The 26,205-nt window shown below is 39.3% G+C and overlaps 1 protein-coding gene across 1 annotated transcript in view; it reads right to left on the reverse strand.

Moving 5' to 3' along the window:
* XRCC5 (X-ray repair cross complementing 5) overlaps positions 1 to 26,205 on the reverse strand; it is a gene marked incomplete at both ends in the record, with an annotated part of 102,080 nt that overhangs the window by 16,263 nt on the left and 59,612 nt on the right. Inside the window, 3 exons of the mRNA XM_080689330.1 lie at positions 7,318 to 7,385; positions 9,511 to 9,607; positions 13,103 to 13,212. Of these exons, the coding sequence (XP_080545456.1) occupies positions 7,318 to 7,385; positions 9,511 to 9,607; positions 13,103 to 13,212 (275 nt within the window). The remainder of the gene's footprint in view (positions 1 to 7,317; positions 7,386 to 9,510; positions 9,608 to 13,102; positions 13,213 to 26,205) is intronic.

A 26,205-nucleotide genomic window follows, 5' to 3' on the forward strand; every position in this document is an offset into this window, starting at 1 on the left:
GTTTTTAACTGCAAGTAATTTCCAGGCTGTGCATCGACAAAGAAGCCAGAGAAGCAGCAGCGAATTCAAGGATTGGCCTTTCTCAATAAAAGGAACAGATTCTCTGAACACAGCAGAAAGGGGTAGGAGTCAACTCTAATCTCTCCTGTACTTTCCCTTTGCAATATGCTAAAAAAGTAGAGAACAAATAAACGGATACTGTGTGATATACTACTCAAAACGACATCGTCCACTTGGAGGTACCACAAAGAGCCTCCTGCCTGGAGCTCTTCATGAATTGAATAAACTACTACTTTTTAAGTGTACTGAAATACAAGTTTGGCCACTTGCACAGAAATGGATCACTGACCTCTGTATACAGAGGGAGTACTAGTCCTGTCCCTCCGTAAGATTAAAAACTAACAATCGCCTAGCGCTCAGACCCTTATCAGTGCCTAAATTAAAAACATACAGCTTCTGTCCAGCTGATTCCAAAACCATCAAGTGATTCTAGATGTATAAAAAAGAATCAAGATGCAAAGTTTGCCTAAAGTGACATAAATTTGGATTTCATTAATGTCATTTTTAGATTATTTTATGTGATAACTGTAATAAGAGTGCAGAAGAAGACATTTAGCAGCTTAGTTCAGAGAATACAGCTGTAACCTTGGCAAACCACAGAACCATTTTAAAATTAATATTCTTTTTTTTTTTTTGCAGTCCTGGGGATGGAACCCAGGGGCATTCTACCTCTGTGCTACACTGCCAGTCCTACTTTGTATTCTTTATTTTGAAACAGGGTCTCACTGAGTAGCAAAGGGCCTCACTAAGTAGCTGAGGCTGTCCACCAACTGTGATCCTCTTGCCTCAGCCTCTCAAATGCTGGGATTATAAGCATGCGCCACCATACCCAGTTTATAATTAAAATTCTTTTTTTGGGGGGGGGGGGTCTGGGGATGGAACCCAGGGGCATTTGGCCTTCGAGCTACACCACCTGCCCTATTTTTTATTTTGAAACCAGGTCTCACTGAGTTGCAGAGGGCATCACTAAGTAGCTGAGGCTGTCCGCGAACCGCGATCCTCCGGTCTCAGCCTCCCAAATGCTGGGATTACAAGTGTGCGCCACCACGCCCGGCTTAAAATTCTTAAAAAACAAGTGGATACACTACATTTGACCCTATCTTTTTAGGTGTGGTGAGCCTCAGATGAAATTAAGTGTACAAAAATGCTTTGTGGCCGGGTGTGGTGGCGCACACTTGTAATCCCAGCATTTGGGAGGCTGAGACCGGAGGATCGTGATTCATGGACAGCCTCAGGTACTTAGTGAGGCCCTCTGCAACTTAGTGAAACCCTGTTTCAAAATAAAGAATAAAAAATAGGGCAGAGGGTGTAGCTCAGAGGTCGAGTGCCCCTGGGTTCCATCCCCAGACCCGCAAAAAAAACAACAACAACAAAAAAGCTTTGTGGCAGTGTAAGCTTTGCTTTGATTTTCAGAAATATACTTAATATATGTCCACCAAGGATAAGTAGGGGAATATCTATCATATTTTTATTTATCTTTGCCAAAGTCTGGAAATAATCAAATGTCCATCACCAAGGAAATGGATGAGAAAAATAATATAATTACAAAAAGCATACTACATAGCTATAATAAAAAATGAATAATTATAATATCGATGGTTCCAATTATAGATAAGTCAAAAACAGATAAAGTTATTCTCAAGTGACAGAAGTCAGTAGTGGTTATTTTGGGGGACAGGAGAGTTCTGACTGGGAAGGAAGGTACCAGTGAGCCTTTTGCGTGTTGATACATGGGTTTATTATTGAGTAACTGTCAAGTTGCACACCCATGATGTGTGAATTTAGCACAGGTTTATTCCACCTTAACAAAGGTTTAAACATGTATCTTCAAAGTACCAAGTTCTAAAGAAATATTAGGTAACGTAATGATACACATTATTGCATCAGAGATTTAGAAAAGCAAAAAATGAGCAAAGGGAAATGTCACAGGTCTAAACAGGGTTGGCAGTTAGAGACGGGATTCTTAACCTGTCTTAGGATCCCCTTCACCAGGCTTTGGCAGTTGCTCACCCCCCCCCCACACACACACAACTGGTGTACTCGTGAAAGAGGGAGCACGAGTATCTCTTCTCTGGGTAGGTGGTGAGGGCAGGAAAGGTGGCCCCCATGTTGTGGGGCTGTGGCTGCTCAGTTCTGCAGGCCACTAGCTTGTCCACTGAGCTACTCAGCTTCACCTTTAGAGATGCCGGTGAAATAACCAGCTACATTAAACTCTGTGCACCTATGATACTACAGTGGACAACCAATAAATGCCAACAAGAACAGATTAGGCAGTTGCAAGGAAAACAAGTGCCAAACCCAACCCCCAGAGCTCGTATGGAATCATTATTTAGATCTATCTCCCCAAAGCCATGGGCTAAACCCCTTTCCTCCTGTGCTGTCAACATGGAGTAGAAGGAATGCATGCGGTCAGTCCTAGAACTGCTTTCCTAACGTGACCTGCTGTGAGGTCAGAGCCACCTTGGCTCCCTCTCCTGCTCGCCACAGAGTTGTGCGCGTGGCTGCCCTGATGTCAAGGCACGCCAGGGGTACACAAAGACTTGACGACCCAGCGTCCAAGGGAATGGGGTGTCTAACACCACAGCTGGAAAGAGAAGAGCTTGACTGAAACTAATGCCAGGCTGTAAAGACAATGAAGACGAATTACAAAATATGGATAATATTTATTACCCAAGCTTCCACGTGAAGTGAGAGTGCCAGAAATGTAAAAGCAAGCGGCTACCTACATTTATGAAGAACTTTCTGTGTCTGCAGCAGGCCTGACTTGCCGCTATTTCTCAAAGGAATCATGCAATCAGGTATTTCTAGAAAGTCCTGGAGGGAAATGGCTCTTCCTAAGATGTTGCATAAGTGTAAAGTTATAATTTAGTTTTCTCTTAAAATGGGCATCCCTGGATAATTATTTCCTTTCAAATGTCAACATTTCGTGGCAAGATTCAACTGCTTGCTATCTTTAAATAACTTATGATAAATATCTGGAAATAATTTAAATGGACTGTGGGGATTGTTCTTCCATCTCTCTTCTTATAGTCAAGTTTCCTTAAATGATTATTTGACAAGTAACCAAACTTAACACACAAAGGTAATGGAAATGAATATTTCAGTGCACGGCCAAAAGAGATTATACTTCCCTAAGCTAATGGAAAAAACTGAAGCATATGTGTCTCTCCTATTAGAACCATGTCAGAATTTTAGTCCGTAATTCTTCCCTTATCAATATATGCCCTCTCCCTGCTACACTTCTCAGTAAGAACCATAGATGCCATTAAATACAATGTTAATACAAAGGATCACGTTTTCACTCTGAAAAACAAAATAAAGCGTTCCGATGATATTAAAGCAAACACAGAGCCTACTTTTTTCAAGTCAGAACTGAGATGGGGAGTCAGAATCTAGGCTCTACTCTGTGGCCCTGCGCTCACCGTTACCACCACCTGGCTGTGGACCAGAGTCGTGTGTTGAAGTAGACAGGGATGACTATAGCTTAGAAATTCCTGTCTAAAATGTGTCCACTGTGTGTCCACTGTATGTCCACTGGTAAGACTCAATCCCTTTAGGAATGAAGGTTCAGTGCAGCGCACAGGGACCAATTTAATCCTCCTGCTGCCTCTGAGTACTCGTGGCCTAACACCATTTAACCTTTCTGGGTCTTCAAGTCCCAAAGGTAACAGGGACAGAATTCAGCTCCTGCCACTTCCCAGAAGGTCACTATGAGGATCACAGATATAATTCTAGATATTTTGGATCTGTAGTTAAGATACATTAAAAAAAAAAAAATTGTGTTTTTTTTTTTCCTTTGGGTGGCGCTAGGGAATCAAATCCAGGCCCTTGTTTATGCTACTCCAGCCCCATACACAATTTTATTAACATTATTTTCTACCATTATCTAAATATGTATATATGTCTTAGGCGAACACCATATATTCACATATAATGTAAACTTTTTTTAGAAGTAAAAAAAAAATTTTTGGTACAAATATTAAATGGCCAAAGTACTTGCATATGTGAAAAAACAGAAAACAGCATTTTCTAGACGTAAAAAAGAGTCTGTTAGGCTAATGTGCAATATGCTTCTCCAGAGGCTAGGAGACGACCGAGAACGTGCAGAGCTGATGCTCAGGACATCTTGTTGAATTTCCCAGCTTCTCAGCTGCCGGGACAGTGACATTCTGCTGGTACGGCTGGATGCGTACGTACCGTGCCTTCACCGTCAACACTGATACTAAAGGATGAAGATGCCGGTCAAAACCAGGCAAGTTACGTGAGATGATAATGTACCAATAAAAGTATGTTGTTGTTCTCTTCTAAAAAAAGGGCCAGGTAACAAGTGATGGGAGGAGAAGAGATTTTATTTATTTTTATTACGCCCTCTCTATTCAAAGATGGTGACACGCCCACAATTATCTTAAAGCACAGCTGATGTCAATTTTGGTGATATCAGAATCATCTAAGGACACCACCTCATACCTAGCAATTAACTCCAGTTTCTCTATATAGCTTAATTATCAGACTCTGTGCCCTTAAATTCCAAAGATGATATCACTTTTGCAAGAGAGAACAAGCCTCATGCAATTTGAAAGTGCATTATCCCTTTTTAGATTTCTTTCCTGTCTAATATTCTGAACTCACTGAGCGGTGACACTTTTGGTTAAGATATACTGCTGAGAGGGACATTACTTTTGCAGATCAGTGCTCTCTATTTCTGCTCCCAACTGTAATATGTACTCAACTCTTAGCTGGATGATAAAATTTTTGTAATGCAATAATGACTAAAATTTTATGACTTGACTTCTTTTGCTTTTACAGTTTAACAAACACCGATAAGGCTTCTACCTATGTGAAAATATCATGTGTCGACTCGGATAGGTATTCCATCAAGTACTACTGTAAATATCCTTGTGAAGGTATCTTGTAGGTGAGATTAACATTCACGGCTAGGTGAGAGGGTACATGCCTGTACTCTCAGTCCTTTGGAGGCTGAGACAAGAGGATGGTAGGTTAGAGGCCAGCCCTAGCAACTTAGCGAGACCCCGTTTCAAAATTAAAAAAAAAAAAAAAAAAGGGCTGAAGGCATAGCTCAATCCTCAATCCCCAGTGAGTGAGAGAGAGAGAGAGAGAGAAACACTTACAACCAGCTGATTTTGAGAACATTACCCTCAATGTTAGTCGTCCTCACCTTATTGAAGGCCTTAAGAAGAAAAACACGTTTCCTGCAAAACAAATTCTGCCTCAAGACTGTAACACAGAGACCCTACCTAGTTTCAAGCCGGCCAGCCTACCCTATACATTTCAGATTTATCAGCCTCCACCATCACATGCGTGAACTCCTTAAAACCAATCAATCAATCCATCTCTGTGTGTATGTGACTTTTCCTGTCTTTATGTCTCTGGAGAACCCAAACCCCTGGCATTCGGCACTGACTACAGAAGCAAAGGGCAGACAGCACACACCCCTCCAAGGCGACAGTCAGCAGTAATCCACACAACAGTCAGCATGCATCTAACATCCCAGGATGTCACTCCCTGAAGGCGGGGACCATATCTATTCTTTAACAACAAAAACTTTAGCCAGGCACAGTGCTTATTGGGAATTCAAAACTGGGTGTGGCGGTGCATACCCGTAACCCAGTACTTGGGAGGCTGAGACAGGAGGATTGCAGGTTTGAGGCCAGATGCAGCAAGATCCTCAGAAACCTAGTGAGACCCTGTTTCCAAATAAAAATATAAAATAAAATAGGGCTGGTGATATAGCTTAGAGGTAGAATGCCCCAGGGTCAACCCCTGTACACCCCACCACCACCACACACAAGTTGAAAAGAAAATTCTTGTATATGCCGACTAACTTCTCTCCCAAACGATATTAAGATTTCTGACAAATGCTTTTGTTCCGTTAAAAAATGCAAAGCCTTTTCCATTTTTCCTGAACTGATGTACGATGAACATTTCAAGCCTTGCTCCTGCCATCCCCGTAACAGATGTCTGTCTGCCAGCCCCAGGTAAGATGTGTAGTTATTTTTTGAGTCTCAACTACCACCGCATTCTTTCTTGCAACATGTTATTCAAGCATCTGGGGCGGGGTATGGTTGGCACCCAACACAGACTACGGCAGGATCTTCACCAGGCACCCGCCACTGAGCCTGGGTCAGTCAGTGATAGTAACTGAGTTGAATGACACAAACCAGAAAAGAGCATCACAATCCTGAGGTCTAATGAAAGATCACTGAACTAATGAAGTGCACGTGGCTTCCAACAAACACACATACTTGACTCAAAACGTCTACATCAAAGGAGAGGCCTTGGCTTAACGGCCAACGCAATCAAAAGCTCCAGGGGCCTTTTACGGAAAACACCTTGATCTCCCTTATGTTAAAATATGGGTATTCACCATCAACAGACCAATGGATAGCAAAACTTTGGGAAATGCACACAATGGAATTCTATTCAGCCATAAAGAAGAACAAAATTATATCATTTGCAAGAAGATGGAAAGCCCTGGAGAACATTATGCTAAGTGAGATCAGCCAAGCACAGAAGGAGAAGGTACATATGTTTCCTCTACTATGCCCAAACTAGGAAACACAGAGGATACCAGGGGGACTCCTGATAATGGAGGGGAAATACCAGCAAAATTTGAATGGAAAGATAGGAGAGGAGGAAGGCCGATCTTAATGAGGGTCTACATCTGAACATGTGTAAAATTATGAATAAGACATGGTTAACCTGGACAACCATTGGTGGGAGGGGGGAAGGGAAAATGGGGGCGGGGGAGAGAGGGCACCAAATATAGTTTAAATGTATACTATTTATGTTCAATAAAAAATTGTTAAAAAATAAATAAAATATATGACTGCAAAAAAAAAAATATGGGTATTTCTCTGCCTGCTACACATTATAATCACCTCAGAGGCTTTAAAAATTTAAACAAGCCTCACCCAGGACCTATCCATATCAGACAAGCAGAACAGAATCTCTGGCATGATTCTGATTTTTAATCAGTATTAAGAAAAACTCCCCATGTGACTAATGCATGGCTGGGGTGGGAAATCACTGGGCAAGATGGATTCCACAGTGGTGAAAAACTGAGTGGGGTGTATCTCCCATGAGGATGCTGCAGTGGCAGCAATGTGCTTATTGGCTGAATAAGGACTGGGCATACTGCTTTAGTTACCCTTAAAAATGCAACTACTTCAAGGGAGTCAGGAAAAATAACATTCACTGCCGTACACTATCTAAAGGAAAGGCGTTTTCTCTCAATACCTTTTTGGCTTCCTCGGCTGTGACAGAGCTTCCAGAGGCTTCATCTTTGGTGATGAGAGTAATCCCATCTGAAAAGTAATTCACAGAGTAAACTCCAGACACAGAGACGAGCCCAACCCATGCCTCCCTCCTTCACTCCGGAGACTCAAAACTACAAAGGCGCTCTGTTCTAGAAAAAGTGTAAAACTAGAAAAGCCGTTAATGAACACAACTCATCTCACCTTCACTCCCCTTTCTATCTTTGTCGTGTAGTGAGAAGGCCACAGGTCAAGCCCTACTCACTCCATGAAGTCTGCCTTAGCAGACTCCAGAGACAGCCTCTCCTTGAGAACTCTCACCTCATTTGTTGATCTTGTTGAAGCCACTCTCGTCACATCCTAAAGAACTATTTGTATATATGTCATCTGCCCAGAATTAGGTCATATTCGTCTCTATATTCCCCTCCATGAACACGCAGTTCAATAAATAAATGTGTGAATGACTGGATACTTCTGTCCAAACCCATCAGGTACCCAACGCTGGATTTGACACACAAAATGACTGGGTCAGGAGGAGACGCACTCTTACAACTGGCATGGGTATCATTTAATACAATGCAACACTTTTAGCTCAGCGAGGGCAAAAGATAGAAAATCCACCCTTTAGTTTTCTCTTCTTCCTAAGATTCTTTCCTATCTCAAATGGCTGTTAGATGCTACACTCTCAGAAAAGCACATCCATTCAAGATCTATTTGTACCTGGAAATGGCACAGGTTGTGTTTATACTCTTGAAGTATAAACCAGTAATATGCATCTCGTGCATGCCCCATAGGTTTCTCTTCAACAAATAATATGCTTTAGGCATGCAAACCAACCTCACCTACTGGGTCAGCAGCAGACACACAGCGATCTGAGTAAGTCCCATTCACCACACTTCCTAATCACTTTTGCTCTCCAGTGTGGAGGCTAAAAGGCTAAGATATTAATGGTTGGGAAACACAAGCTTGTGTGATAAAAGGCTGCCTGTCAGAAGTTGCATAGACAGGGGTGCAACTCCTCTTACACAGAATTTACACAGAAAGGCAGGTTGAGACTCATTTTGCCTCTTGATTATGAACAAAAAACTTCAAGCCATCTCTTTAATGTATTTACATAATGAACAGTGTGTGAATGTGTGTGTGTGTGTGTGTGTGTGTGTGTGTGTATGTGTGTGACACAGTAAGAACTGAATCCAAGGGTGTTTCACTTCTGAACTACACCTTTACCTCCTTTTATTTTTCATTTTGAAACAGGATTTTGCTAAGTTACCACACTGGCTTCAAACCTAGGCTACCATACGCAGCTTCACAATAAGTATTTTTTTTAATAGAAAATATCTTTTTTTTTTTTGGTGGTACTGGGGTTCCTGGAAGCCCTTCTACCTCCGGGCTGCACTCCCAGACCTATTTTTACATTTTTATTTGGAAACAGGGTCTCCTAAGCCAGCACGCGTGGCTGGCTTTGAACCTGCGTGATCCTCCTGTCTCCGCCTCCCAAGCGCGGGGATTACAAGCGTGCGCCACCACACCCGGCACTATTTTATATTTTTGAAACAGGGTCTCTTACACCAGAGCGGTTGGCTTTGAACCTGTGTGATCCTCCTGTCTCCGCCTCCCAAGAGCGGGGATTACAAGCGTGCGCCACCACGCCCGGCCAATAGAAAATATCTTACACTTGGGCTCTAAACATAAATTGGCTCATGTTTGAAAGAACGAATAAGTCATGAAGAATATGAAATGTGAAGACTAATGTTAAAAGCTTGCATGCTTCCTTCTCTCTGGGACTGACTCGCAGTGGTCACCGTGAAGAAAGGACTTAGTGTCTCTGTGCCCGAGGGTGCTGGGCGATGGGCATGAGGAGCCCAACAGCGCAGCGATGGACGGCAGTGGGAGGCAAATGTGGGTGGTGTTTGCCCACAGCCGCTCAACAAACAGCACGGCACAGTCTTGGAAACAGGTCAGGCTAGACAGGCTGGAGTGTAAGACAGGATATCCATGTACACTTGTCATCTGTCACTCTCGACCAATCTTTTGAGTTCAACTAACCCTGAGCATCTCCCAAAGCCAAATGGAAAGTCGCCAAGACGCCGTAAGATAGAATATAATTTATATGTATAATTTGTTATAGGTATATTTTGAAAAATAGCATAAATATTTAGAGAAAAATATGCCTTACCCTGAATGATAATTTCCCAGAAATGATTTAATTGTTTAGTTTCCACTTTCTCTCGAAGGGCTTTCAGGAATTTGTTAAAGCGCTGTTCTTCTGAAAACTGTGGGGCAGGTAGAGGTAAAGGAAGCGATAAGTCACAGCAAACACGAGATCAACTTATCCCCAGACCAAAGTACTATAGATTTTGAATCTATCACACTTATCAAAACAATCATTTCTTTTTTGGTAACTGGAAGCTGGAAATTCAAATTGAGCTTTGTTGCAAATCAGAAATCCTTCTGTCTATGGAAGGCACACAGCTTCCCAGAGCCACACAGTTTTTGGATAGCTGAAGCTGTTTTTAACTTTTAATACAGACAGTTGTAAATAAAAATTACTCTGTTTGAGAGAAGAATTTAGTGAGTGTTCATGTACTACCATTCAGCTTCAATAATTATCAACTCAGTTTTGTCTCATCTATAGTTCTACTTTCTTCTTCTTCTTCTTCTTTTTTTTCTGTACTAGGGTGGAACCCAGGGGCCCTCTACCTCTGGGCTATACTCCCAGACCTATTTTATATTTTATTTGGAAACAGAGTCTCACTAAGTTGCTGAGAGTCTCACTAAGTAGCTGAGGCTGGCTTCGAACCTGTGCGATCCTCCTGTCTCAGCCTCCCAAGCGCGGGGATTACAAGTGTGCGCCACCACACTTGGCTCTACTTCTACCTTCTTTTCCTACAACTCTCTGATTATTTTGAAGCAAGTTTCCATCTTATTACTTCATTTATGCATATTTCAAAACATGAATAACAATATTATTATTATTATTATTATTATTATTATTATTATTATTATTATTACAGCACTGGAATGGAACCCAGGGGCATTCTACCTCTGAGCTACACCCCAGCCCTATTTTTTATTCTTTTTTTGACACGGCCTCATTGAGTTGCAAAGGGCCTCTCTAACTGAGAATGTCCGAGAACCGTGATTCTCCTGTCTCAGCCTCCCAAATGCTGGGATTACAAGAGTACGTTACCATGCCCAGCTAAGAATACATTATTAAAAAAAATACTTAGGCATCACATAAAAATCACTAACCCTTACCAGGAGCAAATAACTATTTATTGATATTTTCTAAATTTTCCTTTTTCAAAATATGTTTTTTTGTGGAATTAGGGATTGAATCCAGGCCTCTCAAACACTGAGCTGCACCCCTCCACACACTTTTTATTTTGAAATAGGGTCTTAAGTTGTCTCAAACTTGTGATCCTCTTGTCTCAGCCTCCCAAGTACTGGGATTATGGGCACCACTAAGGCTTAAAAATAGTTTTGCAGTTTAAAAAGGTTTATATTAAGATTGACTGATAAAAGACACATGTGATGATGCAGGCTTGTAATCCCAGTACTTGGGAGGCTGACACAGGAGGATCATGGTTTGTGGACAGTCTCAGCTACTTAATGAGGCCCTCTGCAACTTAGTGAGACCTTGTTTTAAAATAAAGAATAAAAAATAGGGCTGGGGGTGTAGCTTGGAGGTAGAATGCCCCTGGGACTGAAAAATCAATACCCAGTACCAAAATGAAAAAAAAAAAAAAAAAAAGATTGACTGATATATTTATAAAGTTCCTCCTGTTCCTCTTCCATCTCTATTTCTCTTTTTATTTATTTTTGTAGTGCTGGAGATTGAACTCAAGGCCTCAGCTAAGTGGTCTACCACTGAGCTACAGCCCCCACCTTCTCTTTCCTTTTTTGGGGGGGCGGTAGTACTGGGAATGGAATCCAGGGGCATTCTACCTCCAAGCTATATACCCACATCTATTTTATTCTCTTTTTAAATTTTGAAACAGGGTCTCACTAAGTTGCAGATGGCCTCACTAAGTTGCTGAGACTGGCTTCAAATCTGTGATCCTCCCGTCTCAGCCTCCCAAGTACTGGGATCACAAGCATGTGCCACCATGCCCAGTTTCTCTTTCCTTTTTATAAAAAATCCAAGCTGGGTGTGGTGGTGCACGCTTGTTATCCTAGCATTCCGAAGGCTGAGACAGGAGGATCGTGGTTTACAGACCTCAGCTACTACTTCATGAGGCCCTATGCAACTCAGTGAAGCTGTTTCAATATAAAGAATAAAAACTAGGGCTGGGAGCATAGCTCCAAGGTAGAATGCCTTTGTGTTCTATCCCCAGTAGTGCAGCCAAAAAAAAAAAAAAATCCAGTGTCCTGGTACTTTTAAAGATATGTGGTGGCAACAGTGCACAAAAGTATTATCAGATGTTCCACTGAGCTGTGGGGGGGGGCAGTGCTTATGTAAAAAAGCAACACATTTTGCCAGGATTGATGCACATGCTCCTAATCCCCGCGCTTGGGAGGCTGAGACAGGAGGGTCGCACAGGTTCGAAGCCAGCCTCAGCTACTTAGTGAGGCTCTCAGTAACTTAGTGTGATCCTATTTCCAAATGAAATAGAAAAATAGGTCTGAGAGTGTAGCCCGAAGGTAGAAAGCCTCTGGGTTTCATCCCCAGCACCACAACAAAACAAAACAAAATACATTTTTACTATCTTTTTCCATTGAACCAAATCTTTTTATGCTTAACTGAGTCATCCTTAGTCTTACCTTGACTCTACTTTTCTGAGGATTTGTCTTTTACCTTTAAGGTATTTGTGTCATCTACTTTTGACTCTTTTATTCTAATTCAGTTTTAAGGGTTTTCTCATTTTCTTGTCATTCTTTGTAAGCATCTAAATTATCCAAGCATCAATTTGTTCATCTATTCAGTAAGTATTTAATAAGCACCCACACAAGAACATATACTACAACTTCTTTAAAAATACTTTCTGCCAGGCATGGTGGCACACGCCTGTAATCGCATCATTCAGGAGGCAGAGACCGGAGGATCTCGGTTTGCAAACAGCCTAGCAAGGCCCTTTGCAACTTGGTCAGACCCTGTTTCAAACAATAAAAGACTAAAATATAGGGCTAGGGGTGTAGCTTGGACGTAGAATGCCCCTGGGTTCCATCCCCAGTACCACACACAAACACACTAAAAAAAACAAAAAACAAACAAAAAAAAAACTTTCTAATTTAAATTTGTTAACCTCTTGCCTAAAGGTATAATGTATAAGATTTTTAGGCATTTCATAAAAATTCCTAATAAAACAAACAAGCACCCTTCAAAATGTGGTAGTGGGGTGCTGATTGTTTTTTCTTTTTCTTCCTGGCATTCAGATCCCTACTCCTGTTCTTGTAAACTTTTTTTCATTAATTCCACCAAGATATGTTTTCCATCAATTTCCCCAAATAGCCCACCCTTTACAATAATAATTGGACTATCAGAGGTTACAATGAAAATTTCCTGGGTTCCTCAAGGACCATAAGGCTAGGGCTTGAGTGTCATGACCAGCTAGCTTCAAGGCATCAACCCCCCCACCCCATGCCATTTATTCCTCCTCAGGATAGTACAGGAGCGCAGTCGTTATCATTTCTCTTGGCACACACTGCTATTCACAGTGAGACGGGTTATTCTGAAAGGCCAGATGTCTTGGTGGGATGTGGTGTGTCCCTCCTGTGTGACAGTTGCCAGATGTTTGGGAGGAGAGGACAGGTGAGGACAGAGTTACCTGAATGGCTTCTTCCCGAAAGGCTTTGATGCAGTCCATGCTCTTCATAAAATAGGGTGTTTCGTTTGTATCCAAGAACTGCTCAATCTGATTTACTAGTTGGTCACTTGCTAGAATATAAGAACAAAATGTATTTTCATAGTGTGAGCAATGCATGTTAGAGAGAGAATATGGTTCTTGATGTGTGCCTACAAGAACAGGGTCAAAAGCCTCATGATCAGTATGCACCAGAGCCAGATTCTGATTTCAAAGGTCTACATATGAGGGATCTGGGTGATACTTATTGGTATTTGTCAAGAAATAATATCTACTTTCTAAAATGTCAAGCACTGGGTTTTGATAGTTATTTTTTTAAATCTTACTGCTGTTTTTAATATTCCTCCCAAAATTGAGGGGACATTTGGACAACTCAAAATGACCTTTCCTAATACTATGTTCTCAGTAAATAGAGCCTCAAGTCCTTCCCCTAACTCTACTCAGATTAACTGTCAAACAGTTCCAGACAGTGAAAGGTAACGCGCCAGAGATATCCTATCTTTTACCAATCCCATGTAAATTAGAAAGAATGGTCCCAATCCTAACACTACGTAGGTCCAGGAGGAATGAGAAGCCATTACTACGTATCTTTGCTCTTAGGTGAACCTGAATATTCTCCATCTTGTAAATCATTTCACAAACTATGAACACAATAAAAATAACTGTCAGCAAAGTCATAAGTGCTCAGAAAGAGGAAATATATTAATAATGTTATCATTTTCAAGGTGGGTTGCAAATTGAAGCTGTCTTACAAAGAAACCAAAAATTCTTCAGTATGAAAAAAAGCAGAGGAAAATAAAAATCTATGAAAGCCACAAGGGAACTTAAATTTTCTGAGTGGATCAAACTGACCCTTCAGATCTCTGTCAAAGGATAAACCAGAGATGTGAAATTCAAGCCCTCAAGGTCACTCTCCCTTGTGCTCTGAAGCCATTCACTAGCTGGCTGTTCCAAAATTTATGCTGAGTGGTCAAGAGATTCTGCTACTGCCATATTTTTCAAAATCATGATCTCATTTGAACATTCTAATAGCTAAAAATGCATATTAACACAGTATTAAAGAAAATTACTCTCCAGATTCACCCACAAAGGCTCAAGGCCACTAACTTTAGAGACCTGAACACCGTTCATGCCTTATGAAATGCATGAAATTGGCACTATCTACTTTATTTCCTGAGGACCTTACAGCATGTAGAAAGGTTTAAAAAACTGGACGAAGCATTTTCTTATTACAGCAATTTTACAGCAAGGGAAAAATATCCCCAGTAACCATTTCATCTCACCTATCAACTAAGAGATTACAATCTCCATTATAAAAAAGCATTTAAGAAACTTGAGGGATTAAAGAAACACTTCCTTGCAATTTCATAAACCTTTATCAATATATCTCCCAGCAGTGAGTTAATATTCAACTAAAATTCAAAGGAGAGAAAAAAATGTTCAGATGGTCTTTTTAAACAAGGTAAATAATATATCCCTGATTAGTAGGCAGAACAGGAAACCATCAATAAGAAACTCAAAGCAAAGAGAATCTATCTTCCCCTTTGAGCTTAGAAAGGCAAAAATAACAGAAATGTTTGATATTTCTTACATCACTTACAGAAGCCTACTTTCTCAGAGAGTTTGATATAAAATTCACTTGGTGTTATATGTCTACACAAATAAAAGCCTTTATAGGCTAAAGGCAGTAATAAAAGAGACTCCACGTCCCCTATTTCTTTTGAAATAAGAATGAAAAAATATTAGGAAGCTCTAAGTGTCTCCTTTTGCTTGATTTAATGCTACTTTCATTAACTTATCCAAGTAAATATTTATTGTGCAACTACTATGTATATGTTATATTAATGTGTGGGAGACACAATTAAGTTGAAGTCCCTGGCTTTTAAGGAGTTTACAGTCTACTATGGGATATCTACATGCACTCAAAAATAATAGTAGGAGGTAAATGTAAAGGGGGCTATGAATGCTATAAAATACATTAATTGATCTGATCTGAAATATATTTTTTGTATATTTATCTTAATTTTTAAAAATCTCTGGTGATTACAGAAAGTATCACAAGTTAACATGACTTTTTTTTTTTTTTTTGGTGGTACCGGGGTTCCTGGAAACCAGTCTACCTCTGGGCTACACTCCCAGACCTATTTTTTTAAATATATTTTTATTTGGAAACAGGGTCTCTTAAGCCAGCGAGGTTGGCTTCGAACCTGCGTGATCCTCCTGTTTCCACCTCCCAAGCGCGGGGATTACAAGCATGCGCCACCACGCCCGGCTACAAGTTAACATGACTCTTAAGTGGGGTAATGAAAATGAAATACACACACACACACACACACACACACACACACACACACACGAAGGAACCCAAATGTAAAGAACAGAGATAGCAAAGTGGAGGATATATTTGGAGAAAGGCAAATGGCTCAAAGCTGGACAAGAGTAGGCAAAGGAAAAAAAAAATCAGCAAGAATTAGAAAAGGTTGGAAGGACCAAGTCCTCAAAAGAAGTAATAGTTTGTATGAGGGTCCTGAGGCATCATATAACTTGGGTCCATAGAAAGTATTAAAGAAAAAAGATTTAAGACCAAGCCTTTTAAGGAACTATACCACTTAGTGGTTGGGTAGAGGAACTGGGTTGTCTGGTGTGTCCAAAGATAAAAAAAAAAAAAAGGAAAAAAAGGAAAAAGCACAATGGATTAGAGACTAAAATTTAGGGAGTCCTTTGGCCTACAAGTCTATGTAGCAACTAACGGTACTGAACTGCTTTACAAAACATATTTTCTGGCCCATTTTTATCCTGCTCTCTCTCCATTTTACAGAGAAAAATATATAAGACTAAAAGTAACCAAATGCCAAAGACACCAATTCATTTGCAATAATGATATGGTAATCAAGGCAGACAGAAAAATAAGGAGTCTCCATACCCAGTTTCTATTTAAGAATGAAGTCCTCAGGTATCTGTAGACCTATCTGAATTTATTTTTCCTTATTTACATGTCAGAATTTTTGTCCTTTCTTCCACACTTCCAAGTCCAAGGAGTACAAAGAGGCAGGTTTTGCCCTTCTAGGGACAATCCATTTTATGGCCAGTGCTTCTGGCCCATTGTTCTGCATTCTGTCCCTCTACCTAGATTATTTTGTAGTTCACTGACTATAATGAACTACTTAACACCAGGGAATAGTAGTAGTGATGAGGATGGTTTATATGTTAAATATTAGAATGGAATGTGGACAAGAGACTTCCTTTCCAAAGTCTGGTATTACTTCCCACTTCCCTGACATTTTTAATAAAAGTAGAATGCAGAAATCGCTGACAAAAATAATCTTCTACTTTGGCTGGATCATGTTCTTGACTCTTCTGCTATCCTCTGCCCCATATAAATGAAATGCTGCTCATCAGGGTGCTTCTACAGTAATTAGAGGGCGAAGGAATGGCTTGTCAGTCTTCATACTCAGTAAATCATAGCTCCAATTACAATTCACCAAGATGTTCTTCAGAATTAGTCAGTGACTCAGTAATTCTCATTAATAACTAATATAAAAAATGGTCATTGGAAGGACCATCCATCTTAGGATACTAAGTCAGGCAAAGGCTGTCATTTATCTCTAGGAGAACTTCAAGATTTTGAGGTATGGCCATATATTGACTCATATTATTACATGTGTGCAGATATTGATATACAAAATTAGTCTCAACACAGTAATACTTTAGTGTCATATTCAAAATGTTATCCAGATTCAGAAGTGTCATGTAACTGAAATGACAGAATTTAATGTGAATACACGTTCTCCTTTTCTACAAACACTCAGCACCATCCAATGTCCTACAAAACAGACCACCTCCCTGCGTGGTGCATGGTTGAAAGGGCCAAACACTCAGGGCTATGGGTTTATCTACATAGATGCTTTTTTTTTTTTTTTTTTTTAATAACCACTCATTACTTCTGTTCTCTACAGAGAGGTTTCCAATAAAGTGAAAGGAAGTCATCTATCGTGACTTCTTCCCCTCTATCTGGTAGAGACAAAAAAGTAGGTTTGCTTATCTGCCACACATTATATAGAGAGGGCTGTTAAAGACATCTCAAGTGATTCTGCTGAACCCAGGTAGCATTCAGGATATTTCTCAATTTAATTATCCTTACTATCTTAATGCCTCATGTGGATTCTACTTACTGAAACGATGTTCATTTTCAGGTGGCAGCAGTTAATCATTTTTAAATGTTAAGAGGAGATTGATATGCCCACTAACAATATCTTTATAAAACAAACTTAAAGAAAAGGTGACAATAAAAAACACTTAAGTAAAAAAGTACAATGCAGGTCATTTATTATTATTAATAGAATAAAAAAGTAATATTCATTAGCAAATAAAACTCTAAGCAAATAGTTCAGTCTGCCATCATTAAATCCACATGTAAATTACATTACTGTTTTAAGCTATAATCTTCAAAGAGACATCTGTCTGGTTACAAAAAAGGCATTTGTGGTTTTAATACAGGTAACCAAAACAGAAACAGACCACAGGCTTCCTTTACATCTTTTTAGGCTATCAATTGGCCATTGTGGGTAAAGGGTAAAGGCTGTGTGTTTATCAGTCAAGTCCAACCAGAAGAACAGAAATTAAGAACAGAGATCACTCTAAATATTTAACACAGGAGATTTACTACAGGTAATTTTTTCTTTGGAGGTGAAGAGCTGTAAGCCAACTGAGAATGGTGTTATAACCCAAGGACCAGAAAGAGCAGGAAGTGTTTAGCTATTGTGGCATGTAGGAAAAAGAAAAGGGTGGATGTAACTAGAGTCCAGAGACCTGTCCTGTGGGAGGCAAAGTCACGAAGGACTAGTGATGGCTGCCCAGCAAGAGGAAGCTGCCTAGGCTCCTCCCTCCTCCCACCAGAGTCTCGCAGTGGCTCAGCCTAAACCTTAAACACGAGAACCCAGAAAAGACAACTTACAGGAGCCAGGTCCACTCGACCTTCCTCCTTCCCCCACATACGGAAGCTGAGGAGTAGATCTAAGAGCCACTTGGTGTACTGCGTGATTAGGAGCTCACAAAAGAGACCCCCATTTTATGAACTGGGTATTTCCAGGAGACAGAATTAACAAGGCATTATGTAATTTAAATAATAAGGAAGATAAAATTTACAGGGCTGTTTCAGTCTAGTGTAGTGGGCCACAATGAACTTCAATGAAGTCACTGAAAAGGTTTACAAGCCTATTCCCCAGCCACTTTATTTTTTGAAAATTATATATCTGCAAATACAGAACTGTATAAACAACATTATTTATACTTCTGCTTAAAAGATCTTTAGAGCTGCATACCTTTTTCTTTCATTCAAATTTCCCTGACAAAAGAAAGCAAAGAGTTTCCACACAGCCTGTGGATCATGACAGGAAACTTGAGATACTGAAGGTATCTGAACCCCTCCTGGTATATTCCTGTTCTCTCGGAAATCAAATATACTCCTTGATATTTTAGGTACAAGAAGACATCTTAAATACTTTCCCTCTAAATGACAAAAGATAAGCCCACATAAATATCCTTTATGTTTCTTTCTGAAAGAGTTCAAATCTAAGATTCTGGGAAGAATATGCCCTGAATATCTACTCCTTCTGATATTCCTGTATTTAGTTTTTGCAATCTTTAATGAAATATTCTTAATGAAAATAAAATCACTGACTGGCAAGAAAAGGAAATCTATGAAAAAAGCATAAGCCTTATGGCCCTGACAGTGACTTTCAAAAGTTGTCTCTCCATTCTCTCCCCCGCCCCTCTCTCTCTCTGCCTTCTCTTTTAAGCAGCTACAATGTGAAGTAGGAGGCAGAGCTCTGCTCTGCTGATATTGTCCTCCTGTCTTTTAGAAACTGTTCTGCTTGACTCTCTGCCCTCACAGTTCTTCAGCTAGCAGAAGTGGCCTGTCTCCCTCCTAAGAACAGAGGGTCAGGAGATGTGGCACAGATTCAGAATATCACAGCCATAATGAAGCTATGCATGACCGGTGGCACAGGAAATTGAACGAAGGTATTTATAAGTGCTGGTCACCTCAACAGTACAGATGTAGCCCTGGGTTTTTAGTATTATTATTATTTTTCTTTCCAATAACTAAAAAACTCAATTAAAACCTCGCCATTTAAACTCCACAAGTTCCGTCACAGGCCATTTTTTCATGCTTAACGATTTTCTCATTAAATGCAGTAATTTCTTACAAATTGCACTAATAAAAGTAAGTCCTGCTGGGTGTTTTCCCCCCTTTTAAATGCTGCCTTTTCATTGATGTGTTAAATTAAAACCCCAGGCACTAGGAGCAGAGTAAAACCAAAGTCTTTATCGTCAGAATCCACTCCTGCAAATTCTGAGATCTCTCTTGTTTTATTTTTGTTTTCATTTGAGTTATGAGTCCTACTTTGTAGGCACAGGAAAAATAATACAGAAGGCCTCATTTCACTTTGTACAATAAAATGGTAGAGTTAGCTCATGAGAAACTAGAAGAGGACACCTAGTTAGTCCACTGACTGTAAGCTCACCCTATGTAAGAGAACATTATGACATACCTTTTTTATTATTCTGGATGAAAAATATTTCTTATCTTAAATAGTTTGGACAGAAGATCAGATCTATTACCAAGTCAGATGGCAGATTTTAAGCTCCATGGTTGCTATGGGTTGGGTTTAAAATGTCACCTCAGAAGCTCATGTGTTGGAAAGCATAAGCCCCAATGTAGGACAGTTAAGAGTTGGGGCACGGCTAAAGGAAACGGGTGAGTGGGGGTGTGGCCTTAGGGACTATTGATACCCCTAGTCCTCTCCTCTTGCTCATTCTGCTTCTAGTCTTCATGATTGGCTTTTCTCTGCCGTGTGTCCTGCTTTCTGCCTTGCAGCTGGCTGACCATGGACTAGACCTCTACGACTTGAGCCAAATAAACCTTTCCTCCTCTAAGCTGTGCTTGTCAGGTATTTTGGTCACAGTGAAAAAGCTGAATTAAAGAAAAAATGGTTAATGGATGATTTCCACGAAATGCTATTGTCTAATAATTTTTTATTTTCTTAAAAAGAACTCCTAAACATTCCCTGTAAGCCCAACGGTCATCAATTAATATTTACAGGAAATCCAGGTCTTAAATGCAGGATAAAGATTATTCAATCTCTAGTGAAAGCGATTTTCTCCAATTTTAGAAAGGAGTATATTTAAATACAAAGTTGAGACATGCTAATAAAAAAAGAACCTACAGGAAGACTTTCTCATTAAACAGCGCAACAATTTCTTTGGCTCATTTATGTAATGTACATGCTATTTGTTTATGTAATATATATGCCATACTCCTGAAACAACATGTTGGAAGTGGAAGTGAGGGGTAGGGAGGGCAGAGGAAGAAGAAAAACTGTTTCCACAGTTTCTCAAGGCCCTAGATTCTAAAACTTGGCAAAGGTTAGCAAAATTTGCTAAAATAAAATGTATATAGAAGAATTAAAAATGCAACCATCTCAACTTGACTTGGCTTCATACCTGAGTAGATGTCATCAAACTAATGCAGGAAGTAAGCAGAAGAAACCAAGTAGCCATAGAAACAGCACAGCCAAGAGGCAACAATCTGGAACAGGAGGCCAATTTGGCAATTGGATCCAATTAAAAGTTGATAATTGAATGGCACTGAAATTCATGTATCAGTTGAAAAGATACAGGAAGTGAGAGTCAGGTTCTTCATCAAGGGGAAAATAGTCAGCCACCGGTTGAATGTGCTTTTCCTGGAAGCACTGAAGCCCAAATATGTATGACCAACTCAATCTGTCTTTCCCTCCTTGGTCAATGGCAATTCCTTGCAGTTGCTCAGGTCAAGAAATCTGGGAGTTATCCGCAATCTCTTTCTTCTCCCACATCCCACTCACATGATCTGCCAACTGCACTTTCAAAACATATCAAGAATCTGACCTCTTCTCACTGGGGAAGTATCTCCCTGTCAAGACTAATGCAGTTGCTTTCAAACTCCACTACTTACTTTGAACTTGCTCATTCTCAATGCAGCACATGTCAGTCAGGGCATCCTCAATTTAGAACCCTGCAATGGATCCCCATCTCACTCAGAGTACAAGCTGAAGGTCTAGGTAGACCTGTGTGATATGTGCCCAACTTCTCTGATCTCTTCTCCTACTTTCCTCCAGACATTGGCCTCTCTGATGGGTGCCAAGCACATCCTCTCAGAGAAACCTGCTGCTCCCTCTGTCTGCAAAGCTCTCCCCACCATCCTCAATCCTCTGTTCAAATGGTGCCTCAACAGCGAGTCCTTCCACCATACTCTATATAAAATCACAAGCTTATCTCAACCCCAGCACCCCCTACTCCACCATCCTGTTTCAATTTTTCTCCATAGTGCTGTCATGGGTTGAAATAGATCCTCCTAAAATTCATGTTCTTTCCAGAATCTCAGAATGTGATCTTATTTGGAAGTAGAGTACTTGCAGATATAACTAAACTAAGATGTGGTCATTACGGTGGGCCCTAATGACTGGCCTCGTTATAAAGAAGAGAAATATTTGGACACAGACATGAAGGGAGAACTCCAAGAGGGCAGCAAAGTTTAGAGCAATGCATCCACAAGCCAAGGGATGCCAAGGTTGGCCAGCTGTCACCAAAAGCTGTGAGAGTTGCTCAACAAACTCTCCCTTTGAGTTTTCGGAAGGAATCAACCCTGCTGAACCTTGATTTTGGACCTCTAGCTTCCAGAATAGTACAAGAATAAATTTCTATTGTTTTAAGCCACTCAGTTTGTGGAACTCTGCTATAACAGCCCAAGAAAACAAGTAACAAGTACCTATCACCATTTGACACATAGAGTATTTTCTTATTTATTATCTGTGTCTTGTCATAATGACTGGCTCAAGGAAGGTATTCAATAAACATTCGCTAAGCAGATGAACAAATGATCTAGGTCCCACTCGTATGCTCCTCTAAAAGCTCATGGAATGAAGATGGTTTTCTCTTGTTCCTTCAATTTAAACCCATATATAGTATTTAATGCTTGTTATCATTGAGGGCAGTGAACAGTATGTAACTCTCTTTTATAATATTATCTTAATTCTATCTAGAGGTGGAAATGGTTATAATAAAGCTGTATGGAAGAAAAAAATATAAGAAAAATATATACAAAGAGTAACAGGCTATGAGAGACTGTATGCTGACATACAGGAACGAGACTGTCATGATTATATGCATGCACACATCTTAGCTTGTTGTTGCCTACAAAGTATAACCTAGCCCCTTGTAAGATCTTTTCCTTCTCATAGACAAAGCTGCTTGATCCTACTGGGCTTTGGGGGATTTTCCTAAAAAGTACTACCAATGGCAATGACTTATTGCCCCATTTACTATAAACCATAAAAAAACAACTGATTACAATATAGAGCACCAGCAAGGATTAAAATGGTTATTTCTATGAAGAGAATGAGAAAGCAAGATCGGGGGAGAGTTTTGGAAGAGGAGGGACAATGAAGAAGCTCACTTTGTTAACTATATATACATTACTACTTACATTTCTTCCAATAGGCAGGCACTTATTTTTTTAATAAGCAAAAGCTAGGGAACAATTAGATCATTTTAAAACATGTAAGAGGCTGTCTTATAAACAATAAGTTCTAAATGGAAAGACAGGTTTTCATGGGCTGACATTTACTTCCATGTCATTGATCCTTCCATATTTTTTTTGTTTTTTTTTCTGTACAATAGAATTCATTCCTTTTGTTTATTACTCATATACTCCAAGAGAGGCAGTAAAAAGGACGTTATAAAATATTGGTTTTCCTCTACTGTCCTCTATTGAACCAGATTTGCTGGAGGCAAATCTTATGTTTGATTTTTAAGTTCTATCCTCCTTATATTCTCACACACTTAAATCCAGAGGATAAGTCTTGTGGGCTTCAGTATAGTCCACCTGGGTAATTTAGAAACAAGGATAAGTTACAGTTACAGGATTAAGAATTCTAGTGTCTTCTTGCACTGCAGGGTAAATATTGAGAACAATGAACAATAATGTAGATTTCAAAAAGCTAGAAGGATTGTGACAGTATTCGCATAAGAAATGATAAATCTTTGAAAAGACAGATATGTTTAAATTGATTTAAGCCTTATATACTATATATATGTACCTTATTAAGATATTCAATTTTGATGTTACATATTAAGTTTAAAAATTAGATTTTAAAAGTTTATTGATAAAGAAATGGGGCAAATCATGACATAATCAAACCTTAGTTATTCCATATATTTTATTCTCAGTGTATGAAACAAATAATGAACTACACAAAACAAACACATGCTTGAGAAAAATGGCAAAAAATAAGAAACAAAAAGAGGGAATAGTGAACCTCTAAGCTTTTCAAATCTATAAACACTGGTCTTAGCCTTATCGTAAAATATCTATTTTCACTATAATTGCCTTTTATTTCTCAGAACTAATCACCTTCATAATCTAGCAAGTTCTTAAAGTCTACATAATTTTATGATACTGAAGAAGTTTACTGTTTATAAATGTAAAGGAATTCTTCCCATGAAGCAGAGGCTTCTGAATAACAACCAACTTGCAGCATGTGCATCCAAGTGTACTTTTCTTAAAGCTCCAATGCCTGAAAACTTTAATTTAAAATACTCTATTATCTAAGCTGGGCGTGGTGGCGCACGCTTGTAATCCCAGCATTCGGGAGGCTGAGACAGGAGGTGCGGACAGCCTCAGCTACTCAGTGAGGCCCTCCACAACTTATGAGACCCTGTTTCAAAATAAAGAATAAAAAATAGGGCAGGGGGTGTAGCTTGGAGGTCGAATGCCCCTGGGTTCCATCCTCAGACCCGCAAATAAATAAATAAATAAATAAATAAATAAATAAATAAATAACTCTATTACTAAACAATGTTTTCTTTCTGGTATCCTGTAGAAATTCATTTGGTTCTCTTGACCCATGCTAGCTAAGCCAGATGAGGCAAAGAGTACAGAGGACTTACTACCCATAACGTCTCAAGGTGAAAGCTTTCAATACTCAAGACAGCATGGAAAACGACTAGATAGAAAATCAACAAAAACATAGAGCTGAACAAACTATCAACTCAACCCACCTGCCATCACAGAACCCTTGATGTAACAACTACAGAAGCTCGTTCTTTATAAAGCCGTAGAGAACATTTGTTGGAGCAGACTTTGGGTTAGGCCATAAAACAAGTCTCAGGAAATGTAAAAGGACGAATGCCATTCCAAAGATGTTTTTTAATTACAACAGAATTAAACTAAAAAGCAGTGAGAAAAAAAAATTGAGGAATCCTCAATTTGGAAATTTAAAAAACTATACTTCTCAATAACCCAAGGGTCAAAGAAATAATCATAAAAAAATGAAAACTACTTGAAGTGAATAAAAATGAAATCATAACACACAATTTGTGGTGTGCAGCTAAGAAACGCTTAGAAGGAAACATGTAGATTTAAATGCCTGTATTAGAGAAGAGGTACCAACTTTAAGAAAATAAAAAGAACATATAAAATCCAAAGCAAGCAGAATGAACGATAAAGATCAGCACAGAAATTAATTAAATTAAAACAATAATGGAGAAGAACCAACACAACTAAAAGGTAGGATCTTAAAGTTGTAAAATCCATAAGCTTCTACCTAGGCTGGCTAAAAAAAAAAAAAAAAAAAAAGAGAGAGAGAGAGAGAAGAATCCAGGTATGCTGACACACGTTTGTAATTCCAGTACTTGGGAGACAGAGACAGGAGGACTGAAGGATTGTAGCCAGCCTCAGCTACTTACTGAGGCCCTCTGCAACTTAGTGAGACCTTTTTTCAAAATAAAGACTAAAAAGTAGGACTGGGAATGTAGGTCAGAGGTAGAATGCTCCTGCGTTCCATCCCCAGTATCACCAGAAAAAAAAAAAGAAAAAGAAAAAGAAAAAAGAAAAAGAAAGAGGATACCAAATACTAAAATCTGGAATAAAAGAGGAAACAGAACTCAAAAGTACTAAAAAATACTACAAGAAATAACAATGTGAACAATGTCATACCAATAAATTAGATCACTGAGATGAAATGGACAAATTCTTATAAAAATATAAATGACTAAAACTGAGTCTAGAAGAAATAGAAAATCTGACTAGATTTATATATAAAAAAACACTGAATTAGTTATTTTAAAAGCTTCTCACAAAAAAGCCTAGGCCTACCTAGATGGCTTCACTGGTGAATTCTATTTCATATGTAGTAAAATATTACTTGAAGAGAACACAACTTTCTAACACATTCTATAAGTCCAAGATTTCCTTGATATCAAAGCCAAAGACTTCAGAAGAAAAGAAAACTACATAGAAATATTCTTCATGAACATACATCCAAATATCCTAACAAAATATTAGCAAAATAAGTCAAGACATATAAAGAGGACTTTATGCCATGATTAGAATTTACGCCTTATTGATTTAACTACAGATCAATTAATGTAATATACTGTATTAATAAAAAAACCCACAAGATTATCTCAACAGATCCAAAAAATGCATTTGACAAAACTCAGCACCAGTTTTAATAAAAACTTCTAATCAACTAGAAATAGGAGGAAATCTCCTCACACTGACAAAAGGAACTGGGGAAAGACTCAAAACTAATATCCTAGCCAGGCATGGTGGTGCACACTTGTAATCCCAGCATTCGGGAGGTTGAGACCAGAGGATCGTGGTTCGCAGACAGCCTCAGCTACTTAGTGAGGCCCCCTGCAACTCAGTGAGACCCTGTTTCAAAATAAAGAATAAAAAATAGGGCAGGGGCTGCAGCTCAGAGGTCGAGTGCCCCTGGGTTCCATCCCCAGACCCGCAAAACAAAACAAAACTAATATCCTATTAATACCGAGAAACAAAGGTTTTTCCATAAGGTGAAGAACAAGCCAAGTATGTTTACTCTTATCATTTCTATTCAATATTGAGTTGGATAAAGTTCCTGCCAGAATAATTAAGCAAACAAAATGAAAGGCATATAAGTTGAGGAAGAAGTAAAAAATTTTAATTGCAGACAACATATCTTGTTTGTTCAAAACCAGGGAGTATG

This window comes from Muscardinus avellanarius (genome assembly GCF_963383645.1).
Source record: "Muscardinus avellanarius genome assembly, chromosome: 2".
Classification (NCBI taxonomy): Eukaryota; Metazoa; Chordata; class Mammalia; order Rodentia; family Gliridae; genus Muscardinus; species Muscardinus avellanarius.